Consider the following 23,965-nt stretch of genomic DNA (forward strand, 5'->3'; position numbering starts at 1 on the left):
CAAATTTAAGTGGAACCTCTCGTGTTCCAGTTTGAACCCATTGCCCCTTGTCCTATCACTGGTTGTCAGCGAGAAGAGCCTGGCTCCATCCTCCTGACACTCCCGCTTTATATATCTGTAAACATTAATGAGTCCCCCCGTCAGTCTCCTCTTCTCCAGCTCCAGAGCCCCAGCTCCCTCAGCCTTTCCTCACACGGGAGATGCTCCACTCCCTTCAGCATCTTGGTGGCTGCGCTGGACTCTCTCCAGCAATTCCCTGTCCTTCTGGAACTGAGGGGCCACAACTGGACACAATATTCCAGCTGTGGTCTCCCCAGGGCAGAGCAGAGGGGCAGGAGAACCTCTCTGACCTACTGACCACCCCCTTCTAACCCACCCCAGGTACCATTGGCCTTCCTGGCCGCAAGGGCCCAGTGCTGGTTCATGGTCACCCTGCTGTCCCCAGGACCCCCAGGTCCCTTTCCCCTACACTGCTCTCTAATAGGTCATTCCCCAACTTATACTGGAACCTGGGGTTGTTCCCCAGGACATCCCCAGATGTCCTCTCTGGAGGAGCAAGAGCCACCACCAACCACATCTTCCCAACCACGGCCAGCGGGGAAGATGTGCCCAGGAGCTGTGGAGCCGGGCAGGCTCCCGTGCCACCTCGGCAGCAATCAATCAATAAGAAATGATCCGCATGGAATATTTATGGATGGACAGTAAGGGTCTTTTATTTTTCCTTTTTTTTTGGCACTCACAAAAGCAGCATTTGTGCAAATTCCCGTCACTCCGTAGCTATTTCGGAACTCAGATGCAGGCGGCAATGGCCAAGGGAGGCCATGGAGGCACCCGGGCACAACCCAACATAACCGAGCCCATAACTGAGAGGAGACAGTGCTGGAATTCCCGACATGAGGGGGAGACCAAGGACTGCAGGACAGGCGGAAATTTGTTTGTCCCTTTATCTGTTAATTCTAGAGGTATTTGGGGGTAAAAAACCACATACAAAAGAAAAAAAAAAAAGCTGATCAAGAGATTAAATGCTTTGGTATTTCAGATCACGTGAAAAACGCAGTTTTGAGTTAATACCCTGAGTTTCAGCTTAGTGTTGATCTAATACATGGTAAATTTTGCTATGATACAATGACCACAGAATAAGCCTGCTCTGAAAAAATGGAACAACCGAGTAGAAGAAAGGTGGGCACATCGTTTAAACACCACGCTTAAAAATGGATGGTGTGAAATCTGGTTCTGGAAACAACTCACGGTGGATATGAAACAAGTACCTTAGTGCTAGGAAGTGCCGTGATCTTCCCATGAGGAGAGGCTGTTTTACAAATCAAACCTATGCCAAGAAGCCAGGATGCTAAACCTGCAACACAACTGTGTAAACAACATTTTTTGCTGTCTGTAGCCCTGACTCAGGAGAGGTTGGATGTGAAATTCCATTCACGCTGATGTAAAAATTTTCATTACAAGTTTTAAAAGCAAGTTGCTGGAAAAATTACTCTGTGCATCAAAATAGTACAGATCGGTCTTAGTTTTACTTTTTATTATTGTAAAATACTTCTCAACTACAAATATGAATCTTGTTTCTATTGGAAAAAAAAAAATGTAGTAATATGTTGATGTTTCCTCCCAAATTATTTCCTTCTGGGAGAGAAAAAATGCCATGAATATGCCAAATGTCATTTCTGACAAAAACCATCAAGGTGCATCAGTATTGCAAAGGCAATATTCAAAGGCAAAGGAATCCTACCCCTGGAAGTGAAAAATCCTCTAGAGAACAAATACATCCCATGTTAATGGAGAGAGGAGGTACCAGGACACCCAGCCTTTATACTCCGCTCTGGCACTGTCAGTGATTAAATTGCTTATTTTTTCCCTCGCAGATTCCCCTTCCACATCAAGTAACGACCCCCAAAGCTCGGGAAGTTCTTCTGAACATCGTCCTCCTACCATCAGTTTGCAGGATGCCAGGGGAACAGAAATGAGTCGGTGCTAAACTACACTGTGGTACATACAATGGATGCTACGGGAAAAGGAATAGCAGGCACGGCAAGTGGTGCACATGCAGAAATTAAAAAAACGCAACAACAAAAAAAGAAAAGCAGAGAAGAAAAGCAGAAAGAAAATGTTCCAAGCCCTTGGAAATTACTGCATTCGCTAAAATTTGGCTCTGCAAAAATCTCTCTCGCAGTGGCAATAAGCACTCTGCCTAGATGGACTTTCTAACAGTCTCCTGAAATTAGAGGAGTACAAAGAGAAAATTAGCAGGATTGTGCTGGAATAATTTTCAATAATCAAAGGAACAGAACAGCATCTGAAAGCACTCAGCACTTGAAGCCATGCCACATGCTTTTACCAATTTCCAAACCAAAAGCATAGATGCTTTGTAAGCTCAACAAAACACACTCAAATACCAACTTGGTGCGTTACAACAAAACACTCTTAAGATCAGTCGGTTATTAAACAATCATTGCCTCGTGTAACTCTGTATTTTGATGGCTTGAAAGCAAAACCCAAAAGCTTACATCCATTTGTAACTCAACGCATATGGAAAATAATAGCTTAATATCATCCCTAAATAAATGTGGGGGCACAGCAAAAGAGCCCGCCTCCCACACCAAATAAAGCAGATATTTACTCTCAAAACGGACGGCGCAGTATTGCAGTGACATTCTGAGCGATTTCCCAAGAATCCCCCCAAAACCCCACAGGCTGATGTGACGAGAGAGGATGCGAAGCCTCTTCCGCTCACACCAGCCGGCGTGGTGCTGAGCAGCATTTCACATCACGAAACTACACTGACTTCTTTACCTGATCCCTGCAGACCTGCCCGCTCGTCTCTCTGCTGCTTTCCTGTGCCTCGCTCTGCTCACACGGAATGTGGTGTAGGAGATGGGCTCCTTCCCACCATCCCGACCAGCTTGTGCCACAACTTCAGCCATTACCACATCCCAGGAACTCTTTGGATGGAGGTATTTCACCCATTTTCACTGAAGGGCACCATACTGCCAGTTACCTTGTATTTATCGCAGAATAACACCCTGATGAGCACATGGTAACTTATCACCTCGCGTTATCCTGCACCTATGGCAAATCCATGGTGATCTGCCATCCAGGATGAAAAACCAAATTGCAAGTAACAAATGCAGGAAGCTATTATAGACATCATCTAAAACCCACTTACAGCTAAAACCAAGAAGCCCAGCTGTAAAACACGATTTGAACCATTGGGATGAGCCCTACAAGCTCCTGAAACTTCAATCAGAAAATATTTTGCCTTCAAGCGTGGGGAGGCTCCAATAAAAGTGAGCAGAAGCAGCGTTGTCACATTCCTGCATCAACAAAGGGATAATCAAAATATCAGATGTATCCCTACACCACAAAACTACACGCTTGCAAGGACCACAAAACAGAAATCAACCTGGATGCTGAACAAGGTTCATTAGGTACATCCCTCCACTATTTGCAAAGATCTAATCTATGAATACTCTCAAAAATAATCCTCTAGAAATCACATCAAGCACCTTGTCTCCAAAACTGAGTATTAGACTTTGAGGTCAAATCTCCTCGTTTTTAATAAGAATTCAGGATCAAGACTTAAATAGCACATGTAATGAAAAGCATGGGAATTATATCTGTCCCAGAAAGCAGTAGAGAAAGCCATTGTTAAATGAATATATATTGTAATTCTCAACTCTGCCATGCATGTCTGGGCTTTGCATGAAGATTAATTAATTACTAGATTGTAACATGGTCTTGAGGAGATAAACAGGCTGGGGCCCAGGGTGTCTCTCGGCCTTACTTCTCCTGATGATGCCAAGAGCTTGAAACATTTATTTCCCAACGCAGATAAAAACCCAAACCAAACCAAAACAGGATATTACAAATATTACTTTAGCTAAAAAATATATTTATGCACTGCTTTTTTGAAAGATCGGTGTTTCGTATTATTGTATTGCAATAATCAAATCAGTGTACCACATCTGCAGGTACATGTTACTGTGGCCCCTCAGCACCCATGGGGACGGTCACAGGGTCCCTGATGGGGACAACCCGACACCGAAGCCACCAGCCTCGCATCCCTTGTTTGGCTTCATTTACTGATTCAGTCGAATACTTGTTACCATTAACAGGCAGCAGTGCTATTTTCTCTCAAAAATAAGTGTCAATCTTGAACTAAAGGGTATTTCGTGAACTGAAGTTGCTGATTAGTAAGTTCTGAGGTGCTAGATGGCAGCAGAGAGCGTTGCTGCTCTTGTATTATGAAGACAATCTAAAACAAGACAAACCAAATTAAGTGTTAAGCTAACGGACTATATAAAAGCGGCTGTAAGAAATGATCGATGCCATTCAATTTTAAGGCAACACGAACGCACAACCAACTGTAGAAAGCTTGCTCTTTGAAGAAAGCTCTCAGATATAAAAGACATAATAAAAACCTCCACTGTTTGGGTACTTGGATCCCTTACATCTGTTCATGGATACAAAAAAAATAGAAGAGTTGTGTAATTTGTTTCTCTGCAGCTATCTCTTAGTATAGCCAGATGTCCAACTCCTGTCAAAATATTTGCTGGTAAATATTCAGTAGAGTCAGAATCAAACCTAAAAATCTGGTCCAGATCCAACCGTCATCACTCCTTGAAGGATTCTAACTTTGGAGTTACATACAAGTTTTTTTCTGGTATTTTGAAGGAAAATCCATCCTTTTCTCATCTGTCCCCAAGGACTGATCATTTCCCATCACACCACATATTTGGAAGAGGTAAAGCAGCCAAATTCCACCCCCTGGATGCTGGAGGCGGCTTCTGCTTCTTCTCCGGAGCTCAGGAATACATGACAGGGTTGGCCCGAGGCCGCTGCTCCGACAACCCCTTAAAGTGGCTTCTCGTTGCATATTCTGGGGTTATTATCATTTTTCTGAGTAATCTTTAAATGCGGGGGAGGATTTAGAGTAAGGAGGAAAAACCCAGATACGATGACAACATGTTAATCCATAAACCAGTTAATTTAAATGGGAAATGTGGTAGGGATGAAAATTAAGTTGATGGTATTGAAGTCATCGGTTGTAATTGTTTCCTAATTAATGACATGAAGTTATAAAGCGTGTTACATGGAACCTTGTCTTAGGGCTGGGGAAAATGGAAAAATACAAGGCAGAATTAAGAGCTAGACATGCGTTAAGTTACCATAAATGTTGGCTTAAATGCAAGGAAACACAAAAGAAGTATTTTTTCCTATTTCTGTGCATATAGCACTCAAGTCTTGGGGAAAGGGAATTTCTCCTTCTTCCAATAGCTTGAGTCATGTATCTATTACAAAGAAAGAGTTGCATAGCAAATTAATGAATTTCTTGCCTGTAACCTTATCTAAATGTATCTTACCCTTTCCTGGATGTCTGGGGGATTTTGTCAGGCTGGTTTCATAGCTGGCTCAAGTCCTATATCTCATCATGCATATCCCCCCATGACAGACTGCATATAAGTACATGTATATATAAAAAAATCAACCCAGAACTGGAAGAGCTGCCTCCATGCTCTAAAGACAACAGCACAGCTGTAGATAGGAGCTGCGCAGCTCCTCCATCCCAACGCACAAAACGTCCACTTGCAAATATAAAGAGCTCTTCATTCAGCACAGCAAAAGGGTTGAAAATCACAGAATAAGGTCGAGAAGCTTGAATAATGTCTGTGAACCCACCGATGTTGTTTGGACCTTCTTCATCCATAGGATTCTGTCTGATTTTTAAAGAAATCTAAACATTTTAACAAAATCTGTTAATGACAATTCCCAAACTTGCTATGCTATTCTATCAGCAAATGAGTAATTAAGAGCACTGCTGGATGGCAGACTTTTCACTGCCCGTGTTGGTAAAATGAGGTGTAACCCAGCTTTTGTGTGAATTTGAAAGGATTTTCTGAAACCTCCATAAAGCCTAAAGAACTTCATATGGACTCTCAGCAGAATCAAACACCAGGAGCAGGCAGAGAGACCTTCGGTCAGCACAGGCTGCAACAGCAGAGGATCTGACGAGCTCATTCTGCTTTTCCCTAGGCAAAATGTGGCAAGCAACCCTTCCTTAAAAAGCCTCATAGTTTATGTGCTTTGAGGTGGAAACTTAAAAACATATTAAAAGCTTTATTCTGGGGGGGAAATCCTTGTACTGTTTTATCTGCATGGAACAAAGAAACTCAAAACCACTAGGAAAAGAAAAGAAAGGTCTATATTTATTCTAAATAAGTCGCTTTTACTCAGGACATGCAGTTTCTTCCACACTTGATATCATCTTTAACTCATTGTTTCTCATCAAATGACTAGTGGTGATAAGAATTTCCTGAGATAATAGGATTCTATTTCTAAGCAGTAAAAATAAGTATTATCAGATGCTACTTGGCATTCAAATTTGCAAGAATGGAAGAAAATTCCTCCACCCAGATGTCAAACGTGCTCATTTTGGCCACGGTTACATGATACAAAGGAGCAAGAATTGGAGGCAGCTCCTTTCCAGAGTTGTCCAGTCTCTCCTGAGACCCTCAGCCATGCAATGGTCCCAAACGGAGACGCTGAGCATTGAAACCATTCATTTTCTGGCGTGACATGTACCACAATGTCTTATCACTGATTATTTCCTACACGATACCACGTTAACAAAACACTAAGGTCTGGAAAAGGAGAGAACGCCAGAATTCAGGTTGCTTGTGCAACTTTTCATTTTGAAAGCCTTGTAGTTTTTAAATACATTTTCCCATCTGCTTCTATGGCAAGATTCCTCTGTTTTTTGCGCGAATGGCCTCTAGTTGTTGAATGAGGATTATCCCATACTCTCCTGTTAACGGTGTGGGAGCCCAGACCTCAAGAACACGCTGTTCAAACACTGCTGAAAAGCCAGAACCACTGCAGTTCTTCAGGGGAAATTCTATTGAGAGTTGTTCTGCTTTTTTTTTAATGACAAGATTTTAAGAATAAGAATGCGCACCACAAGCCATAATTGATGGTGTGAATATTAAGTCCGCTTTTGTGGATGATAAACTGAAATAAACAGCAGGTAAAAAGCACCCCTGCCACAGATCCTTACCAGAATACCTAGCATTACGCACTATAGTTATTCGAATATTACTGGATGTGGTTTGCATTGGTCTCCATCACAGGTGGAAATGTGGAATTCAGAATTTCTGTCCACCCTTGAAGTGACTTAACCAGCCTCACGCAGCTTGGTCTAAACCCAGCAAACTGCAGATGCCACAACCAGATAACAAGCAACCAACCCAACTGGCTGCTGGACGAACAAAGATGTTTCCAGGTTCATCTTGACCTTCCTGCTTCAGACTGAAAATGCAAGTACATCACTCAAACACTCCTGTTCTTTTTCCTTTGCATGGCCACATAATCAAGGGGGAAACATGACAACGGAGAGAAAACCACCATCGCGGCTACCTGGTGTATCACAAGAAGGTGTTTATTGAAGATTTTCAAGACTAACTATATTGTTAAAGGACTCAGACCTATCTTGGAGCCATCAATATCCACCAAGGTGCTCCACATCCACTGATCATAGAATAGAATAAGAGAATAACTTCAGTTGGAAGAGAACCTCAGGATCATCGAGTCCAACCATAACCTAACTCTAGCACTGAACAATGCCCCTAAGAACCTCATCTATACGTCTTTTAAACCCCTCCAGCGCTGGTGACTCCACCACTGCCCTGGGCAGCCTGTTCCAATGCCCCACAGCCCTTTCCATAAAGAATTTTTCCCTAATATCCAATCTAAACCTCCCCTGGCACAACTTGAGGCAGTTTCCTCTTATCACTTGCTACTTGGGAGCAGAGACCAACCCCCTCCATGCTCCAAGCTCCTTTCAGGCAGTTCAGAGATCAGAAGGTCTCCCCTCAGCTCCTGTTCTCCAGCTGAACCCCCAGGTCCCTCAGCCCCATCACACTTGTGATAAAGGAGGAGGTGCGGAGGGTCAGGGCCACACACAGATGTGACTGGAATGTAAATGCTCGCGGAATTCTGAAAGGAAATATGAATTAAGGGTAGCACCAGAGAAGCCTCATCCGAAGAGGACACTAGGGTGCCACTCAGAATATAAGTCAATAAGTCAAAAAGCCGAGAGACTCATGTATTAACCACTGAAAAGTATTATGTGACTGTGCCGGCATTTATCGGCCATTAGACATATCAAAGGACCTGGAAGAAAACAAAGAATATGAATGGCTTGTTTGGCACTGCAAACAATTCTGTTATTTTGCAAAGTACAGATGGGTTCGGTGGCACAAACTGACATGTAAAGACATGATTTCCTACTGGATAGTGACAAATCCTGAAGCAAAAACTCTTATCAGAAAATGTCTGGGCTCGCTTGGCCATGCAATTATTTTTTCTCTTTGCTTCTTGTTCATCTCAGGGCTGCCACTTCCAGGGCGTGTGTTGAAAGCTTAACTGACTCATAAATGTCAGTGCAAACTTTAACCTATAAAGCCAGGCATTAAAATTTCATGGCAGCGGTGTTGAAGGCAGCAGGGTAGCACGGTTGCAATGGTCTGGAGCAGAGGCAGCACCTGGGGTCATCAGAGAGGAATTCAGTGGGGTTGGGAAACCCGTGTTTTACACACAGGCAAGACGCTGCCATCCCGGATCCTGGATGTGCCACCACTACTGCTGCATCCCCACTACACCGTGACAAAAAGACAACGCGACCTTGCACAATGTCACAGCAGTTTCTCCTCTGGCTTCCCAGTCAGGTTGCTCCTGAAAACACCGCCAGCAACTCTGGAGAGCTCCTCACTCCCGGTATTACTTAATAATTTTTTAAACCCTATTCACAGAAGCATAGGATAAAGAACAGCTGAGCAAGCAGCCGGCTGGGCAGAAGTGATGCTTCAAGTGATTTCCTTGCACGGCACTGCCCTATTTAAGTATCAGAGCCCCGTGGGAATGAGGGATGCCATGCACCTGGAGCGCTGCCGCCTTCGGAGCGTGTGGTTTCTCAAAGGCGCTGTCGAACACCTGGTTCTACCACAGGTAGCACAGGAAAAATTACACCTATGCTGTTTCCTAAGTGAAAGGCAAGTGAGCTGCTGCCCTGAAGGATATTGCTGCTGATGGTTTGAAATCACTGCGAGAAGCCACTGTGACCAGGGCACTGTGCAGCCTGGGACACAACTGTCTGCGGCCGGATTCTGCGGCTGAACCTCCCCTTTAGAAAAACAGACAGAAAAACGGCAATGTCGCACATCATGCCTACATTCTGCTATCTTAGCAAGATCGTGGAGTCCTGCACAGGACACCCCACAGGTCACCCTGTGTATCTGAGGACGTTGTCCAGTCTCTTCTTGAACACTGTCAGGTTGGGGCTGTGACACCTCCCTGGGAGCCTGGTCAGTGTCCAGCACCTCTGGGTGAAGAACCTTTCCTCATGTCCATCTGACCCTCCCCGGCACATCTTCTGCCGTTCCCTGGGGTTCTGCTCAACCTGGAGCTTCACTCAGTTTCTGCTGCCTGAAGAGAGGTGGAGGAGGTTGGTGGGAGCACTGAGCAGAGCCAAGACGGACCCCAAAGAGCAGGAGGGAACTGCCAAGCTTACAGGATGGGGAGAAACACCACATGTACCTGTAGGATCACACAATTTGGGATGGCCAGAACAACTTAAAATCAAGGTGGCTGTGAAGGATAGAAGAGGTCCCTGCCTCGCACGCACCACCCCTGTGCCCAGGGGAGCGCTACAGAGCACACGACGTGACCCCAAATTTGGGAACAATAACAGGCACACTCCTGACACCACAGCAACTCTGCTGCAAAATTCAGACCCTTTTTATCCGGCACAGAGCAGGCGGCACCGCGGCTGCAGGACCGCGGCTCCACGCTGTTTCAAACACAGCAAAACCAACATCCCCCTCCATCGCCCACTCAGACGCGGCTCCACAATTTTTGCTGGATTTTTTTTTAAATTCACCCAAAGGTAAAAACTCACCATGGAATGGAAAATTTCAGCTCTAATGAATTTAAAATGTGGCAAAATTACAAGCTAATGGGAACAGGATCTGAACGAGGGGGTGCTGGACAAGTCTAACTAATCGCAGCACTAGCAGCTCCACCGCTAAAGCATATTTTGACCCGCTATGTAATTAGACACAATTCCACAAACAGGAATTATGTAAACCACTGCATATATATTATTCTCAATGGCCCCAGCCATTCACTGGGTACATCTTTCCACCCACATGGATCCAATTACAGAATCAGCACCCAAACTCTCTGGGACAACCAGAAAAGAAAGAAATGGGTAAAGCCAAGATCACTGCGGGCACATTCTGACTTAGCTTCATTCAGATGGGCATCACAAACTTGCTTAATTCTTAACAGACTGCTCCAAATGCCTTTAGAAAGAAGTTTCTTTATCCCCTAAATTGTGCATCCTTATCCCACCCTTATTTTCCTACAGAACAAACCCCATTACCTGGTACAAAGAGCTCATCTCTTCAAAACAGCCCGCTTAGAGGAAAAAGTAAGTGTCAGACAAAGACTTCATAACTGCATGTTAAAAAAACAGATGAACTGCTCAAGCTGAGTAACTCAATGAAACTGAACTGCTTCTCTTCCTGGAAGACTCATAAACCTGCCCATAAACACTATGAACCGCCGTTTTCAAAGATATCACCCCCTTGTATGGCTTCGATTATTTTTCCAAGCCAGATGCACGTTTAACAGAGTAATACAAACACTGCAGCTTCTTAATATACTCTTTTAATACCGCGGCAGTTTGTAAGCGATTTCCCTCAACATGTGACCAGTTATGCTTTTTGTAAGCCCATGTGAAGAAGAATCTGTCAGTGGGAGTTTGTACGGTACAATGAAGACCTGAAGTGTTAAGCATTATCGTTTGGCAGTACAGATAGTGATTATACATGTAGCCCGAGGATATTTCACCTCCAGACCCGCCATCATCCTGCTGCGTGGAATAAAGCCGTTTCCTAGCAAACTCTCCAAGGGTTTGTGTTGTGAAAAGGGATGGTCCGGTACACGCAACTTCACAAAAAGCACAGAAACCCAGCTGCGTACTACAAAACACTGAGCTTTTCATCAGGTTGATATAGCTTTGCATCCCGGTCACTTTTTAAAGAGAAAAGCTGCGCAAGTGCTTCCACAGAACAGGAACTCATTAAGGCAACTTCTTTGGACCTCATTGCACTTGGCTTGATGGAGCGGTGGATTCTTCTCACCGAACACCACTCTGTCAAAGGCTCCTCTCCTCAGTCCCCTGAAGTTGTTCCCTAATTTCTCATCACGTTTCACTGATTATTCCATATTCCTTACACAACAAAATGCTTGTGTTTTTCAAAGCGTGTCTTTGCAGCAGCTGGAATGACCCTTCTTCAGTGCTTTGCTACGCTATAATACAAGATTCGGAGCCAATAATAAAAAGTAGCCATCGGAGATGCCAGTATAGCATACCACTGCCCTACAAGTCTAGTATTTTGGAAAATCCTAAGCTTTTTGCATTTTCAAGGTTATTTTTATAATGCTGCTTATACTCAGTCCTAATCTGTTGCTTATAAATACAACACAACAGTGCTTACAATGCTGAATCCCACCAGTTCAATCAAATCACAAAACAAGCGGCAAATGACAAAGTGTACTTTAAAAAGTTATGTCTTCTGCACATTTACAGATTAGAAAAGAAAATCTTTTGACCAAGAAAGAAGAAAAAAGCTCCTATATCAGAGGAAAATAATCTAAACTTCAATCATATCTAAAGCTCTGTTAGCAGGTTTGTCGCAGGATCCTTTTGAATTTCTTGTACACTCAGCAACCAGATCTGACAGTAAACATCAAACCGGGAAGGCAGCTTTTGAAAATCCAGGCTCAGCTGATACAACTCTTTTAAGTTGAGTTCAAAGTAAAATTTGAAGATAACATACCACACCTGAGAGTTTATGACATTCTATAGGAGAAATATGCAGCCCCACACTGCAGTGTACCCTAACTCTCATCTTCTCTGCTCTGCCTTTCCCCTCCAAAATTAAAAGAGTAAAACTAACAGACCTGAGAAACTCATGACAAATTAAAGCAACAGTAAAGGAGTTTTACTTTGGCATGCTAGAGAAAGCAATATATAGCACATGAAAATCAAGGCAGCTCCTCTGTGAGCTCTGCGCTTCCATCCATGAGCAAAACCTATTTCACTTCACCGCCTTTCAAATACTACCGCAAACTGTGACCCTGAAGACCACTACCTATCTCCTTAAGAGCTGGAAGTTTTTAAGAGATATGACTTAAGATAGTCGTGCTAAAATATCACTTTGTTCGGATTTTGCTTTCAACGGTAAAACTTTCATGAGTGTTGCTTTGCAGGAGAGAATTATCAGAGTGTACACCAAAGAGTCAGAGCTGGATATGGACCTCTTTATGTCTAAGCACCATAAAAAACAAGGAAAAATTGGATATTCTACTGGAACCGTCCATCAGCTTCTACAGAAATACTGGAGCACGCTCTTACCTTCACAAATTCTGTCCAGTCGCTGCCGCTTGACTTTGTGTTTATCCACAAGTGCCATTCTTGACGATATTTTTGCAACTTTCTGATTCAAAAAGCAAAGCAGTCCCCCAGGACCTTAGGAAAATTCACAGGAATCGGCGTGCATACCGCCGCTGTGGATCCTGCGGGGAGAGGAGAGGATTCGTTAGCATTTCCAGCACACCGGGTGAGACCTGCCCGGCCCCAACAGCACCGCAATTTCTGGAAGGACACCTCTAAGTTTGGTGCTTCCAAGCCCAGCGTCCCACTGGTCTCGTATCTTATACTGCAAATCAAGTTTACAGCCCCTTTATCTTCCCTGTGATCAGAAAAACCAGCATCATACACAAGAACTGCTGGAGCGCTGAATGGCCTTCCCAGTTTTATTTCCGTCTTAAAAATCTATTCCTAGCAGATAAAATCCATTAAGCTATTTTGTAGGCTCACAGGCACTGCAAGATTAGAAGACAGTATATAAAAAGGGGAAAGTAGCTTTTGCTCTTCCAGTCCTTGCGCATACATACACAAACCACTTTTGTGTCTTATTTAAGCCTTGCACCGTAAAAGTCATCAATGGACCTTGAATTTGCAACTAGACCTTGATACATATTCCAGCTGTCACTGTAGCCTCTCCTTACCTTCATATGCGAATAGCTAACATTAAACTATGGGTGCCAAAGCTGTCATTTCTGGCACGCACACCTTTAAATGCCGACGAAATAAAGCAATCCATAAAGCGTTGTGTGTGTCTGATTTATAAGAAATGCTCTGCAAAGGGACAACAGCTGCAGGATTTTCTGTGTTTTGGTGATGCAGAGGAAGACCCTAAATGGATTCTCTCACTTCTGATGCTTTTGTTCCTACAGAGACTCAAAGGTTTGTTTAATACCTGAACGCTCTGACCTGAGCTCAGGCTGCAGACCCCGAACGTGCCGTCGCACACTTTTACCCAACAGCTTCACTGCAAAACCCAGGTACGAGTTTGCCAAAGCAAGTTCCACAACCGTATTTATGAATCAAGACAAACAAGACAAGACCTCACGCTGACAACTGAATTAAAACAATTCAACACCATGCTATTTTTTACCACGGTACGCTATATTAGCAGTGACTTGATATGCTCTCTTATATTTTAAGGTGAAGACAGACGACCCTGATAGAAGCTACAAACCCTCCAGGGACACATTCTCCTCAAGAGGCTCCTGCCCCCACCCCCAGTTTTAAGGCTACTTAAAGGCGTCAAAAGAGCAGAATTAGCGGAAAGCTGTGATTTCCAGAAACAAAGGGAAACGCCACCACGTTGCAAGGAGAGAAAGGGAAGAGGGAGTCGGGCATGAGCTCAAGCACGGCAAGAAATCCTCTCCTGAGTAGCCACCTGTATCGCATTGCAAAGTCTCCACCACTCTGCCTACAAAGTACGAGAAAGGGTTAAAAAAATAACTAAATTCTGAAAAGCCAGCAATAAGCACAAACTTGGTACCACGCGTTCAAACCGGCCCCCAAAGAGCTCCTCGGCGGTAGGTGAATTTTCACACTGCATTATTAGCAAACAAAAACGTCACGGCAAACTAAAACCACACCAGGTTCGCGGAATATAGGATGCAGGAGAATAAGAGGCCGCGAACCAGGAAAATCCAGGCTGATGTCCGAAAGTTGACCTTGGGCAACGTCTGAGACCTCGACTTCTGCTTCCCCTTCTGTAGAGCTGCGATAGCAACACTTCACCCATCCTCTTGAAACACTCCAGGTTCTTCGTTTTCACATGGTCCGCTCAGGCGTTTCTACCTTGCATTTTACTCCTCGCCAAGAGCTTACAGCTCTCCTAAAACCACGCCAGCGAAGCAATAAATGCCCAGAAAACACAGTTAACAAACGCAATAGGCGAGGGGTGAAGGCTCTAACAAAGCCGCTGCATACCGAGATGACAATTTCATGGAGATTATTGTTATTATTATAAATGGTTATCAATTATGCATCACGTCGATAGTTAATTTATAAAAGGAGAAGGCTTGTGTTGGTACAACTGAATTCTGACTAAGGGAAGATCGGCGATTTCCTGGTAGTTAATGGCCAATTTCCCAGCAGCGCGACTGCAGCATAATCTCTGAGATTTATAGCAATAATTAATTGATTTTTTTTTTAAACATAGGGATGCTAAAGAGCACGGTTCCCACTCACATTAATAATTAATGCAACATTCTAACAGAAGCAGAAAACTTCAATTCCAGAAGCAGAAGCTTGCTACAGTCAAAATATTTCTTACAACAGAAATTAAGCTGTTAGTGTAGCTAAAGGCAGAGTCACTAACGGCATTTCCATTATCGGCATCTCAAAGTACACACATGAATTTGCACCTCTATTCCATCCCACCCCACTCCCAGGCAGAAACACCAGGTTAGAACAACGTCACATCAGGAGAAAACAAGTTAGCGTCTGAACACGCTCAAACTGTTCATTATGTTGGGGCTGCGACTTTTTCCCCAACAAAATCAATATGCAAAGCGTATTTAATTTTGACAGAGTGCATTTTCTGATGGACAAATGCTCCCATTCAAGTTCTTTTCTTCTGCCATCTCAATGCCCCGCATTACTCCCCGGAGGAAAACTTTCCACAAAAGAAACTAATAACAATCAGGTAAATTACCGTTCATATTATCAGAATCCCACACAGCTTAATGTGAATCCACGAATGAACTCCTTCCTAATGATGTTAACTATTCAGTCTTTGTTTGACAGGTGTCCGTGATGATATCAACCAGCAACAGAAGCTCAACTCGAAACACTTATTAAAAATATGGCAGGAGCTGCCGAGCAGGATTTGGCAAGGACGGATAAAATGGAGAAAAGCAGATGTGCAGGGCACAGGAACAGGCGGATATTCCCCAGCCTTCCTATGAAGCTGTAATTAAGAAAGCAGTTCTTCCATTTGTGGGATGGGGGACGTAATTAGTTGCGCGCCCAACTTCAATCTATCCTCAATGATTTCTCCATCCAACCCAATCTCAAAACAATTGTGAGGCTAAATGTCCCCCGCAATAAAATAAATGCAATCAGCCTAGGCAGAACAAAAATCATGGTCGGCAATTAAAACACAAGCAAACCTCATTGTATGAGGAAATTTGAGAGAGAGGCACACACGCACAAAAATTCATCTTCATCTTCAGCAAGATTAGGAAACAAGTGAAGTGATTTACATACAGTAATTGCATGGCCGCGTTAGCCTCCAACAGTGTCTTTCAAAATGTAAATGTTCTTGAAAACCCTCGGACGCAATGATAGCCCAGTAGTTAGTTATTTATTTAAAGAAGGAACGTACTTAAAAACAATGTTTAAGGGAGAAAACAACCCTGATGTAAAAGCTTCTTAATACTGCTGGTTAAATACCACAATCCATGAGCCAGAAAATGAGAGTGGAGAAAGCTGTGTAAGAGCTTGGGTTTCCTGCTTTGGATGGAGAAGACAAGGTTATTTTTCCCAAATGAAATAACGTCATGAAACCGCAGCGGTGAGCCCGGCCCAACCCGCGGCTCATCAGCGAGGATGCGATAAACCCGCAATTTCTGCCTTCCGAGGCATGAGCGAGCACGTGGCACAAAGGCAGCACTTCGCCAGGGAATCCACGGTCCTAGGTTAAGTGCGGTTCCTCTTAAACTTCAAACACAAGCATCTTCCTAATCAATCAAAAAAAAAGAGCATGTGCACACTCCTGACCCTTAATGGAGTCAGAAACCTGTTGCTTATGCTTTCTGACTGCGTTTTCCACCCTTTACAAAACATGGCATCAAAAAAACAGAGAATCCCTACTACAGAAAACTCCAAGCTCCACAAACTGCAAAAGTTCCTGTTTCCAACCAGCAAAGGAGAATTTCCATCCCTCTTCACAGCTAAACTGTGTTTCCACACATACAACTTCTTAAGCAGGGGGAAAATCCAGTACCGATGTTTTGATGACACCATTACACATTTCCAGATGGGTTCCCAGAGAGGCTTTTGCACCCTGCTCACTGCAGGAGACCCGTCCCCTCAGCTCAGGGTGCCCGAGCGGTCCCTAACTGTGACATCAATATCCGCCAATGCCACAGGCAGCTCTCCCTGCAGCCTCCTTTGCATTACGGTCCAGTCTTCCAAAGCTCGATCGCACTTGAATTGCGATTTCAATGCCGGAACAGCCCCTGGGAGCTGTGAACCCTTCAAGCCCTGCGTTGGCATCGCAGGGTGTTAATCGCTCCCAAGCAGCCGCCCGTTTCCACGGCTGATCATTTCAGATGTCGGCAGCTGCCGTGGGGGGGCAGGAGGGGCTGGGAAGCGGAATTCGGCACAAGAAACGCGGAGAAAAGAAAGCAGGAGGCACACAGAGATAATGACAGGGGAGGGCAGCGCACAAAGGAGACGGTACAATGCAGGAGGGACACTTGGTGTCATCCTTCCTCTCTATCCTGGTGGCACATCCTTAAGTGGGATGTCCCTGCTCAGCCCCCAGCACCTTCCCCTCTCTCTAAAGCCCCAGGAGGAGGAGGGAACACATGGAAGAGAAGGGACAGACAACACAATCCTTCCCGAGATCTTTTTTTTAGGATGTTTTCCTTTAAACAACAACAAAACAACACGGGGAACTCGCAGTGTCAAGACATCGTTAGGGTTGATAGCCCAGCAGGAACCAAAAACGGATTAAACACTTATACGGGTAGTGAGAACAAACATAGATTTTCATTAGCCAAACTGAAAAATCGGGTAATTTCTTTTGTAATGCCTGAAGGATGCAAACGCTCACACTTGGAAAGAGGAATCACACAGTTCCTGTGTGTCCAGGGTTCAGATTTCTCCTGCTCCATTAAACACCCTTGGCCATTGCATGGGAAATAGGATGCTGGGGAAAAAAAAGGACAAAAAAAAAAACAAAGAAAAAGGCTTTTTCCCTATTTATTTTCCCTATTTCTGGAAGAACTACCTTGGCTGTAAATCAAACCTCAGTGCCAGGCTCCCAACAGCCTGCACCCCCGCCCCCCGGACCTTCAGCGCTCTCAAAACACTGAGGGCAGGACTCATGCTACAAACCCATTGTTAATTAGGCTTAACGCTTTTACCAGTTATTAGTATGATTTTGCTGCCGCAGAGCGTTCAGCGATGTTTTGCATTAAGGCCTCTCCGTGGGAATGAGTGGATGACACCGCGGGTGGTGAGAAGTGTTTGTCTCTGGGTGACTCACTTATTTTTTGCCCAGAAACTTAACGACCGGGGTCTTTCTCCTCCACTGAGTACCTGGTGCCTTCGTCCAAAAACCGGAGGGGAAAAGCACCGTCAGCGGGTGCTGTGGGGAAAGCAGTAACGCAGCAGGTTAAATGTGCTCCTCGGAGAGCCGGCACTCCCACGTTAGCACCTGCTGATGGCAAAGAAAAAGCTCTTCTGCTCTTCACGGCGCAGAAAAGGAGAATAACATGCTGTAGGAGTCTTGTGCTGAAGAACTGGTAACAATTTTGAGGAACTTGCTATTATATGAGTGAACAAAATGTACCATAACGGCATATGAGCCTGCACATCTGTTGCTAAATTAAACACGCTACATAACGATGCAGACCACATCTTAAAGCATTATGCAACGAGATACAGACTGTGCTAAAATTATAAGGCTTCAAAGAAGACACGGAAGGCCTGATCCTGCATTCCTTCAGCCCTTGGAAGACACGGCGAATAGCCCTCATCAATTCTGCTCCATCAAAGTTACTTGTTGACTCAGTAAAAGAAGAATCACAATTATGTATCTATATATATACACATACCCTTCAAAGGAAAAAAAGACAGATGGGTTTGCAGCATTTTCCTTCTTCTCCATCTTAATGATGCATAAAGCATGAGAAAGTTTGTTGTTTGGATCTTTGTTTTTTATAAAAGGTTCTTTTAAGAATCGTGTTCAGATTACAAACTGTGCTCCAGATTGGGTTCTCGGTAACCCAAAAGATGTTGTGAAGACGTACTGAAATGACAATATTCAGGTTGCCACAACAATCGTGGTACAGAAGAGAGGGGAGTGAGATATCTACTTCATCTGCCAACTTATTTTCCCCCAATTTTGTTTTCCAACTGCAGATCCTTGGTGAGTTTTCGAGTAAAACTAGGAAATACCAGAATGGGCGTTCCTTTCATTCTTAAAGCTAAAATACAAACAAGCAACCCAAACAGACAGCAAGAAAAACAATAACCAGGAGCTGCACCCAAACTACCTACTTAGCTTCAAGAGCGCTTAATCCATCTGCTAATTAATCATGGGCCTCCTTCAGCCTCTCTTACCCTGTTTTCCTAAGTATCTGATGCTGATAACATACACACTGATATTGCTACAGCACATAACTGGCTGGGAAACGACCCTTAACTTTTCAAATAAAACAAGAGGAAATGATACATAAATCATCCTGCAGCCTCCAAAGATCCCTATCACACTGGAAAATAAAATCCCCTTTACATTTTACCGGAGTTCTTTAAATTACTTGTTATTTATTTTCACTAATCGCAAATACTAACGCTGGAGTGAGGTCAACCTTCGCTGTTTGCACATCTGGGTAAGCAAAAGTTCTCCTCTACTCCAGCTGTTATTTGCTCCTGTACCACAATCAGCACAGCCAAATTAGAAACCCCGAGAAAAATGACTATTTGCTGGTTTGTTGGATGAGTTATGCAGTTACTTGGCCATTAGAGGGCATTTTATACTGCAAAGTGCTGGCACACAGCTTGTGAACAGCATTACCAACCCCATCTGGAGCTGCTGCACAACAGTTTCTGTCTATTCTCATTTGGTAATTGCCACTTTTCAACCTTTCCATATGCTGTATATAGATGAGCAAGTGAGAGCAAGGATAAGAGGAAAATAAGATGAAATAGCTATGAAAAAAGTCCCGGTTAAATAAACATTTTGGTGCACAGCTATTGTTGCTTCCAAGGTTTGGTTTTGTCCGCTTCACTTCTTCCCCCTCCCTAATTCTGATGCAGCAAACTTCATCGTTTTCACTCCCACAAACAGCAGTTTATGTTTCAAGTTGAGAAAAACTGTAAATTGTGCCATGGCACCGCTACCTGTCTCCAGAGCTGGATAGGAGAGCTCACCCGGCTCTGAATCCAAACAAAGGCAGATCCAGCTTCCTTGCTGCCAAGAGGACATGGACACGTACCTTCAGATGTCTCCTTCTAGTTACTACTATACTGCTACATGCGAACTTTAAACTGTTTTCAGCTTCTGCTGGCTAGGAAGCCACACAAAGCCACCCACTTCCCCACTTTGGTGGTTTTCCTCTCTCCATCTAAATACAAATCAAATTAGGAAAGAGACAGATATCTTGCTATACATCTCCAAATATACGTATGTTTGTAATCAGGGTGGCCAAACTTCCTGAGTACGAGCTGCCTACCAAAATCTTCATGTGGCTGAGAGCCACATCCTCCCAACCTCCGTACCCACCTCCTGCCCACACACGCACCCCGGGCCCCCTGTAAAGCTTCACGTTTCTCCCGTCCCCACGGGCTCTGTGCCACCGATCCACCAAGTCCACTCCTCTCATGAGTCCCTGGGGCTGGCAGGAGCCGTGGCTGATTGACCACTGGTACGTGATATATACCGCTGTGATACTCACAAGTTACTCCTGACATTCCTCCTTAACAGAAAAGTTCAAAACAGCAAGCACAGCAACAGCAAGACCACCACAAAGACCCTGGATATCAACGCTTTCCTTTGAGTGCCCAAAATAAACCCACTGACCACACTAAACCCAAGACCACCCGTCTTCGTGACTCTTGCAAGCCCTTGGCTCTGTATCCCTCCTAAATATAAGAAATAATAAAAGAAGCAACTAGATGAGTGCATCCTTACAAGCAAACACTTGCGGGTTGACTTGGGACAAGAACACATCGGCATCCTCGTCACTGCCAGCACAGCCCACCTACAGACTGACAAGATGTACCACTGAACTCTTTGGAGTTATAATTTGCCCTTATCTTAGGGCTTATATTTACAAGCGACTCTTACATAAAAAGTCCTCATCTGCATTGACTTATTTAGCAACATGAGATAAAATTGCCTGAAGCTATTTATGTTAACGTACTTGTTTAAAAAATGTGGCTGATGCTCTGTGTAAAGGAATATCCAAAGGGGAAAGCTCTGTTTTGTTTGTAACACTTATTACTATCACCAAAGAAAATATGTTGTAACAAGTCTCCGAAGGGGGAAACACATGTAATACCTTTAACAGCTCGACTAATTCATTTTTTGCTGCCTGACTACTGACAAAATCTCCAATGGAAAGTCTCAGAATGGAAATGTGGAAAACGCTGTTTCTTGTGGTCCGAGATCTGTTCCCACTACACAATCTCTTTCCATCAGAGCGAGCCCTGTTTGTTTTCAGCACATAGCAGCTTTACTCTACAAAATCAAAAAAGAAAAAGAGTTCAAGAGTTCAAGGCTACGTCTCCATTCAGGCGTGCAGCCACAATGCAGACCGGCCTCTCCGTCCCGGGCTGGAGGAATTCCTCTCCACACCACCTACCTACAAAAGGGCCTTGTCTGAGGGAAATGAGAAAGGAAGGAAGGAGCTGGATGCTGAGAAGGGCAGGGAGGAGGAGAGCCCAGCCAGGTGTTGGGGGATCGCGGAACAAGGAGGGTTTGGATCAAGAAACAGGTCAGGGATGAGGATACAGGGTGGCTTCGGGGCTAAGCAAGAGTCTGGAGAGCCCCAGGGGACCGTCCTGCTCTTGGGAGTCCCCTCACGCAAAACTCAGACAACACCAAGCCCCAAGGGGTCAGGCGCAAGTACAGTCAGGATGGAAATGTGTGAATATTCCCATGAAATCCCACAGGAAAAGCCTCGCAGGGATGTGGGGTGGCTCTGGGATGGCTCACTTGCAAAACGCTGCCTCCTCCCGACTCCTCCGTCCCCATCCTTCCCTCCATGTCCTGCAGCATTGCTCATGCTGTTTAATTTCCAGAGAAGTGAAAGGAGAGGGAAGGAAGGAGCCAAGTGAGCGGAGAGAGGTTCACATAGTAATAAATAAGATGAAATAATTCCCCCGCCACCAACCTTTCGCAGTAAGTCAGAGTACCCTCTGCAACCACCACGGGTTTGCACAATCTACACATCTTTCTCCTAAACCTTGCCAGCTCGCTGTGGTGAGGCTATTTTGGGATTTAACAACACTCAGGTTATTGACCTAAATTTATACAGGCTCATCTGGAGCCATAACGGTCCATTGTGTGCCAAGGCCTGCTCAGGATGCCTTAATACACAGATTATTGATGCAATGAACTGTGACGGCTCCTATAGAGCTGTTATGGTTTATTGTAGCAACACCTACTCCGGGTCCCTTTAATGCGCAGATCAGTGACACAATAGATAGAAATGGCCACTACTCGGGGATGCATTATCCCACGGATCACTGACACGAGAGCCCACAATGGCTCCAGCCTCCTGTCTTAATGTGGCGAGCAGGAAAACAGTGGGATTGCAGGGTTCCCAAATCCTGGGGAGCTGCGGGTGGACGGCCAAGAGGTGCCGGGATGCGGCCGCCCTACCCACCCAAACCCGCCGGCTCCGAGAGGTGACACGTGCAGAAAGCAATCTGCTACTGAAAATCAGGAAAGCTCTGGAGGGACCAAACTTTCAGCAAGAACAGCCACGGGCCTGCATTGTAGATCAAGGCTAAAATCCTGTATGAGAAACACATGGAAATTAGCCAGAAAAAAAAAAAAAAAATCAGTGCCAAATTTTCAGCATTAAAAAAAAAAGGAAAACATTTGATGTTCCTAGAGAATGCAAAGAAAGTGAGCGCAATAGGAAAGTGTACAAATATCTACATTTCTCCCTTCTTTTCCTCTTGAAGAACAAAAACAATCTTAAGAGGCTGAGAGCTAAGCACGTTTTAGAGAAAGTCCCTTGTGTAGGGAGACCTCAGGCTGAGAAGAGGAAAATTAAAACATTAACACTAACCAAGTGTTCGCAGCCTCCCCACAAACACCAGCGAACAGTTCAAAAAGCTGCAGCTGGCTTTCCACCATCGCGTGCATCTTCCCCACCATTTACCAGGAGCTTTTTTTAACACGGGTGACACTTCACATTCAAAACTGCAGTTAAAAATAGACGGTCGGTCCACCCGTTTTAACCCCGCAAATTCCGTCTCGTCCTTTCCACCTCCCACTGGTCTCTCTCCCACTCCTCCAGCCCCACCACGAGCCGTGGGGTGATGGGGAAGCCTGGCCATGACCCTGGGGTCCCCATTGCCTCCCCAGGACCTCATCTGACCCAGGGAGCATCCCTCTCTCATTTCTTCCCAAAGCTGGTCACAAGCTGTATTTGCAGAAATTAAGCCAACGGGTCTATTCTGTGTCTTGACTTCCTTTCCCAGCTGCTTTTGCAGATGAGTCTAAGGCTTTAAAAAATAGCACCTAACACTAATATTTTCTCTACGGCCTTAAACCTGTGAGCGTAGAGAAAGAAATTCCTTTGTTATCCTGTAGCTACTTCAATTCTGAACCTTCAAAACCTCCTCGGGAAATAGGCCTGGTGAACGGCTGCCGCTACTACAAGGCGCCCTGCACAAGAGAGACTCGAAAATCAATATCCTTCACCCAACTTATCAAATTTACCGAGGACATTTATATAGTGTAATTAAATAGAAAAGAGATACAAATACAGAAGAGTATTTGCACGGCACTGCATAGCAATTGCATTATCTCTGGAACAGAGGGCACTTTGACAAAAACGAGGGAAAACACCATAGATCAACCGAAGAAGCCGCAAGGAGAGTGGGGAAGGTCTCTGCTCTCATTGCTCACAGGGAATGTTTAACACCTAAGTAAAGACAGCTACAAAATATACATCAGCACGTATACCTAAGGCATTTCTGCCGGACCTGTCCAGTCAGCCAAAACGATGCCATCAAAATTACACCAGTGACGAATTTGGTCCAAAACACTCAGTCGCCTCTCAGACTCATGTAAGGTCTCTGACACACATTGGGGCACTTCCCCCTCACTGCTGCGGAAGCAAAGCAGATACTATTATGTTGCTTTTCAGCATATGAATGTACCAAGTAAAATCGATTTTGTCCAGTAATCCACTTGGTAAGTCAGTGATGTTTTCCACAACCAGCAGCCGCCTCTGCAGACTCGCAAGATAAAATCTTCTGTGCAAGGTTAAACCTGGGAAAGGCTGACTGCCAGCACAAGGCAGACTAAAACACGGCGGAAAAGGCAAACTAAATTATCTGGCTATTTGTTAAACAACTCTTCTCACAAGGGTTGTGTTACAAGCCCGCTTTGTGAACGCTCCTTGCTTTCAGGTAGAGCCAAAGAAGCTGGCTCCTCGCTCCGAGTCCCTACAAGCAGCGCACTGCCGTAGATGCAACATCTCTCATGCCATATTGACCTCAACATTCAGAATAGCTCAGAACGGTGCTGGACACACACTCAGGTCCGAGTGCCAA

At 44.6% G+C, this 23,965-nt stretch overlaps 1 protein-coding gene across 3 annotated transcripts in view; it reads right to left on the bottom strand.

Annotated features, from left to right (window-relative positions):
- CTBP2 (C-terminal binding protein 2) overlaps window positions 1-23,965 on the bottom strand; it is a 135,370-nt gene that overhangs the window by 48,178 nt on the left and 63,227 nt on the right. For 2 of the 3 annotated variants that reach the window (XM_065842842.2, XM_071812227.1), the window contains exon 2: window positions 12,488-12,648. The exons of the other annotated variant lie outside the window; for it this stretch is intronic. In XM_065842842.2, coding sequence (XP_065698914.1) covers window positions 12,488-12,545 — 58 coding nt within the window. In that variant the 5' untranslated portion in view covers window positions 12,546-12,648. The remainder of the gene's footprint in view (window positions 1-12,487; window positions 12,649-23,965) is intronic. 3 annotated transcript variants of the gene reach the window in all.

This window comes from Patagioenas fasciata, chromosome 8 (genome assembly GCF_037038585.1).
Source record: "Patagioenas fasciata isolate bPatFas1 chromosome 8, bPatFas1.hap1, whole genome shotgun sequence".
In the NCBI taxonomy this organism is placed as follows: Eukaryota; Metazoa; Chordata; class Aves; order Columbiformes; family Columbidae; genus Patagioenas; species Patagioenas fasciata.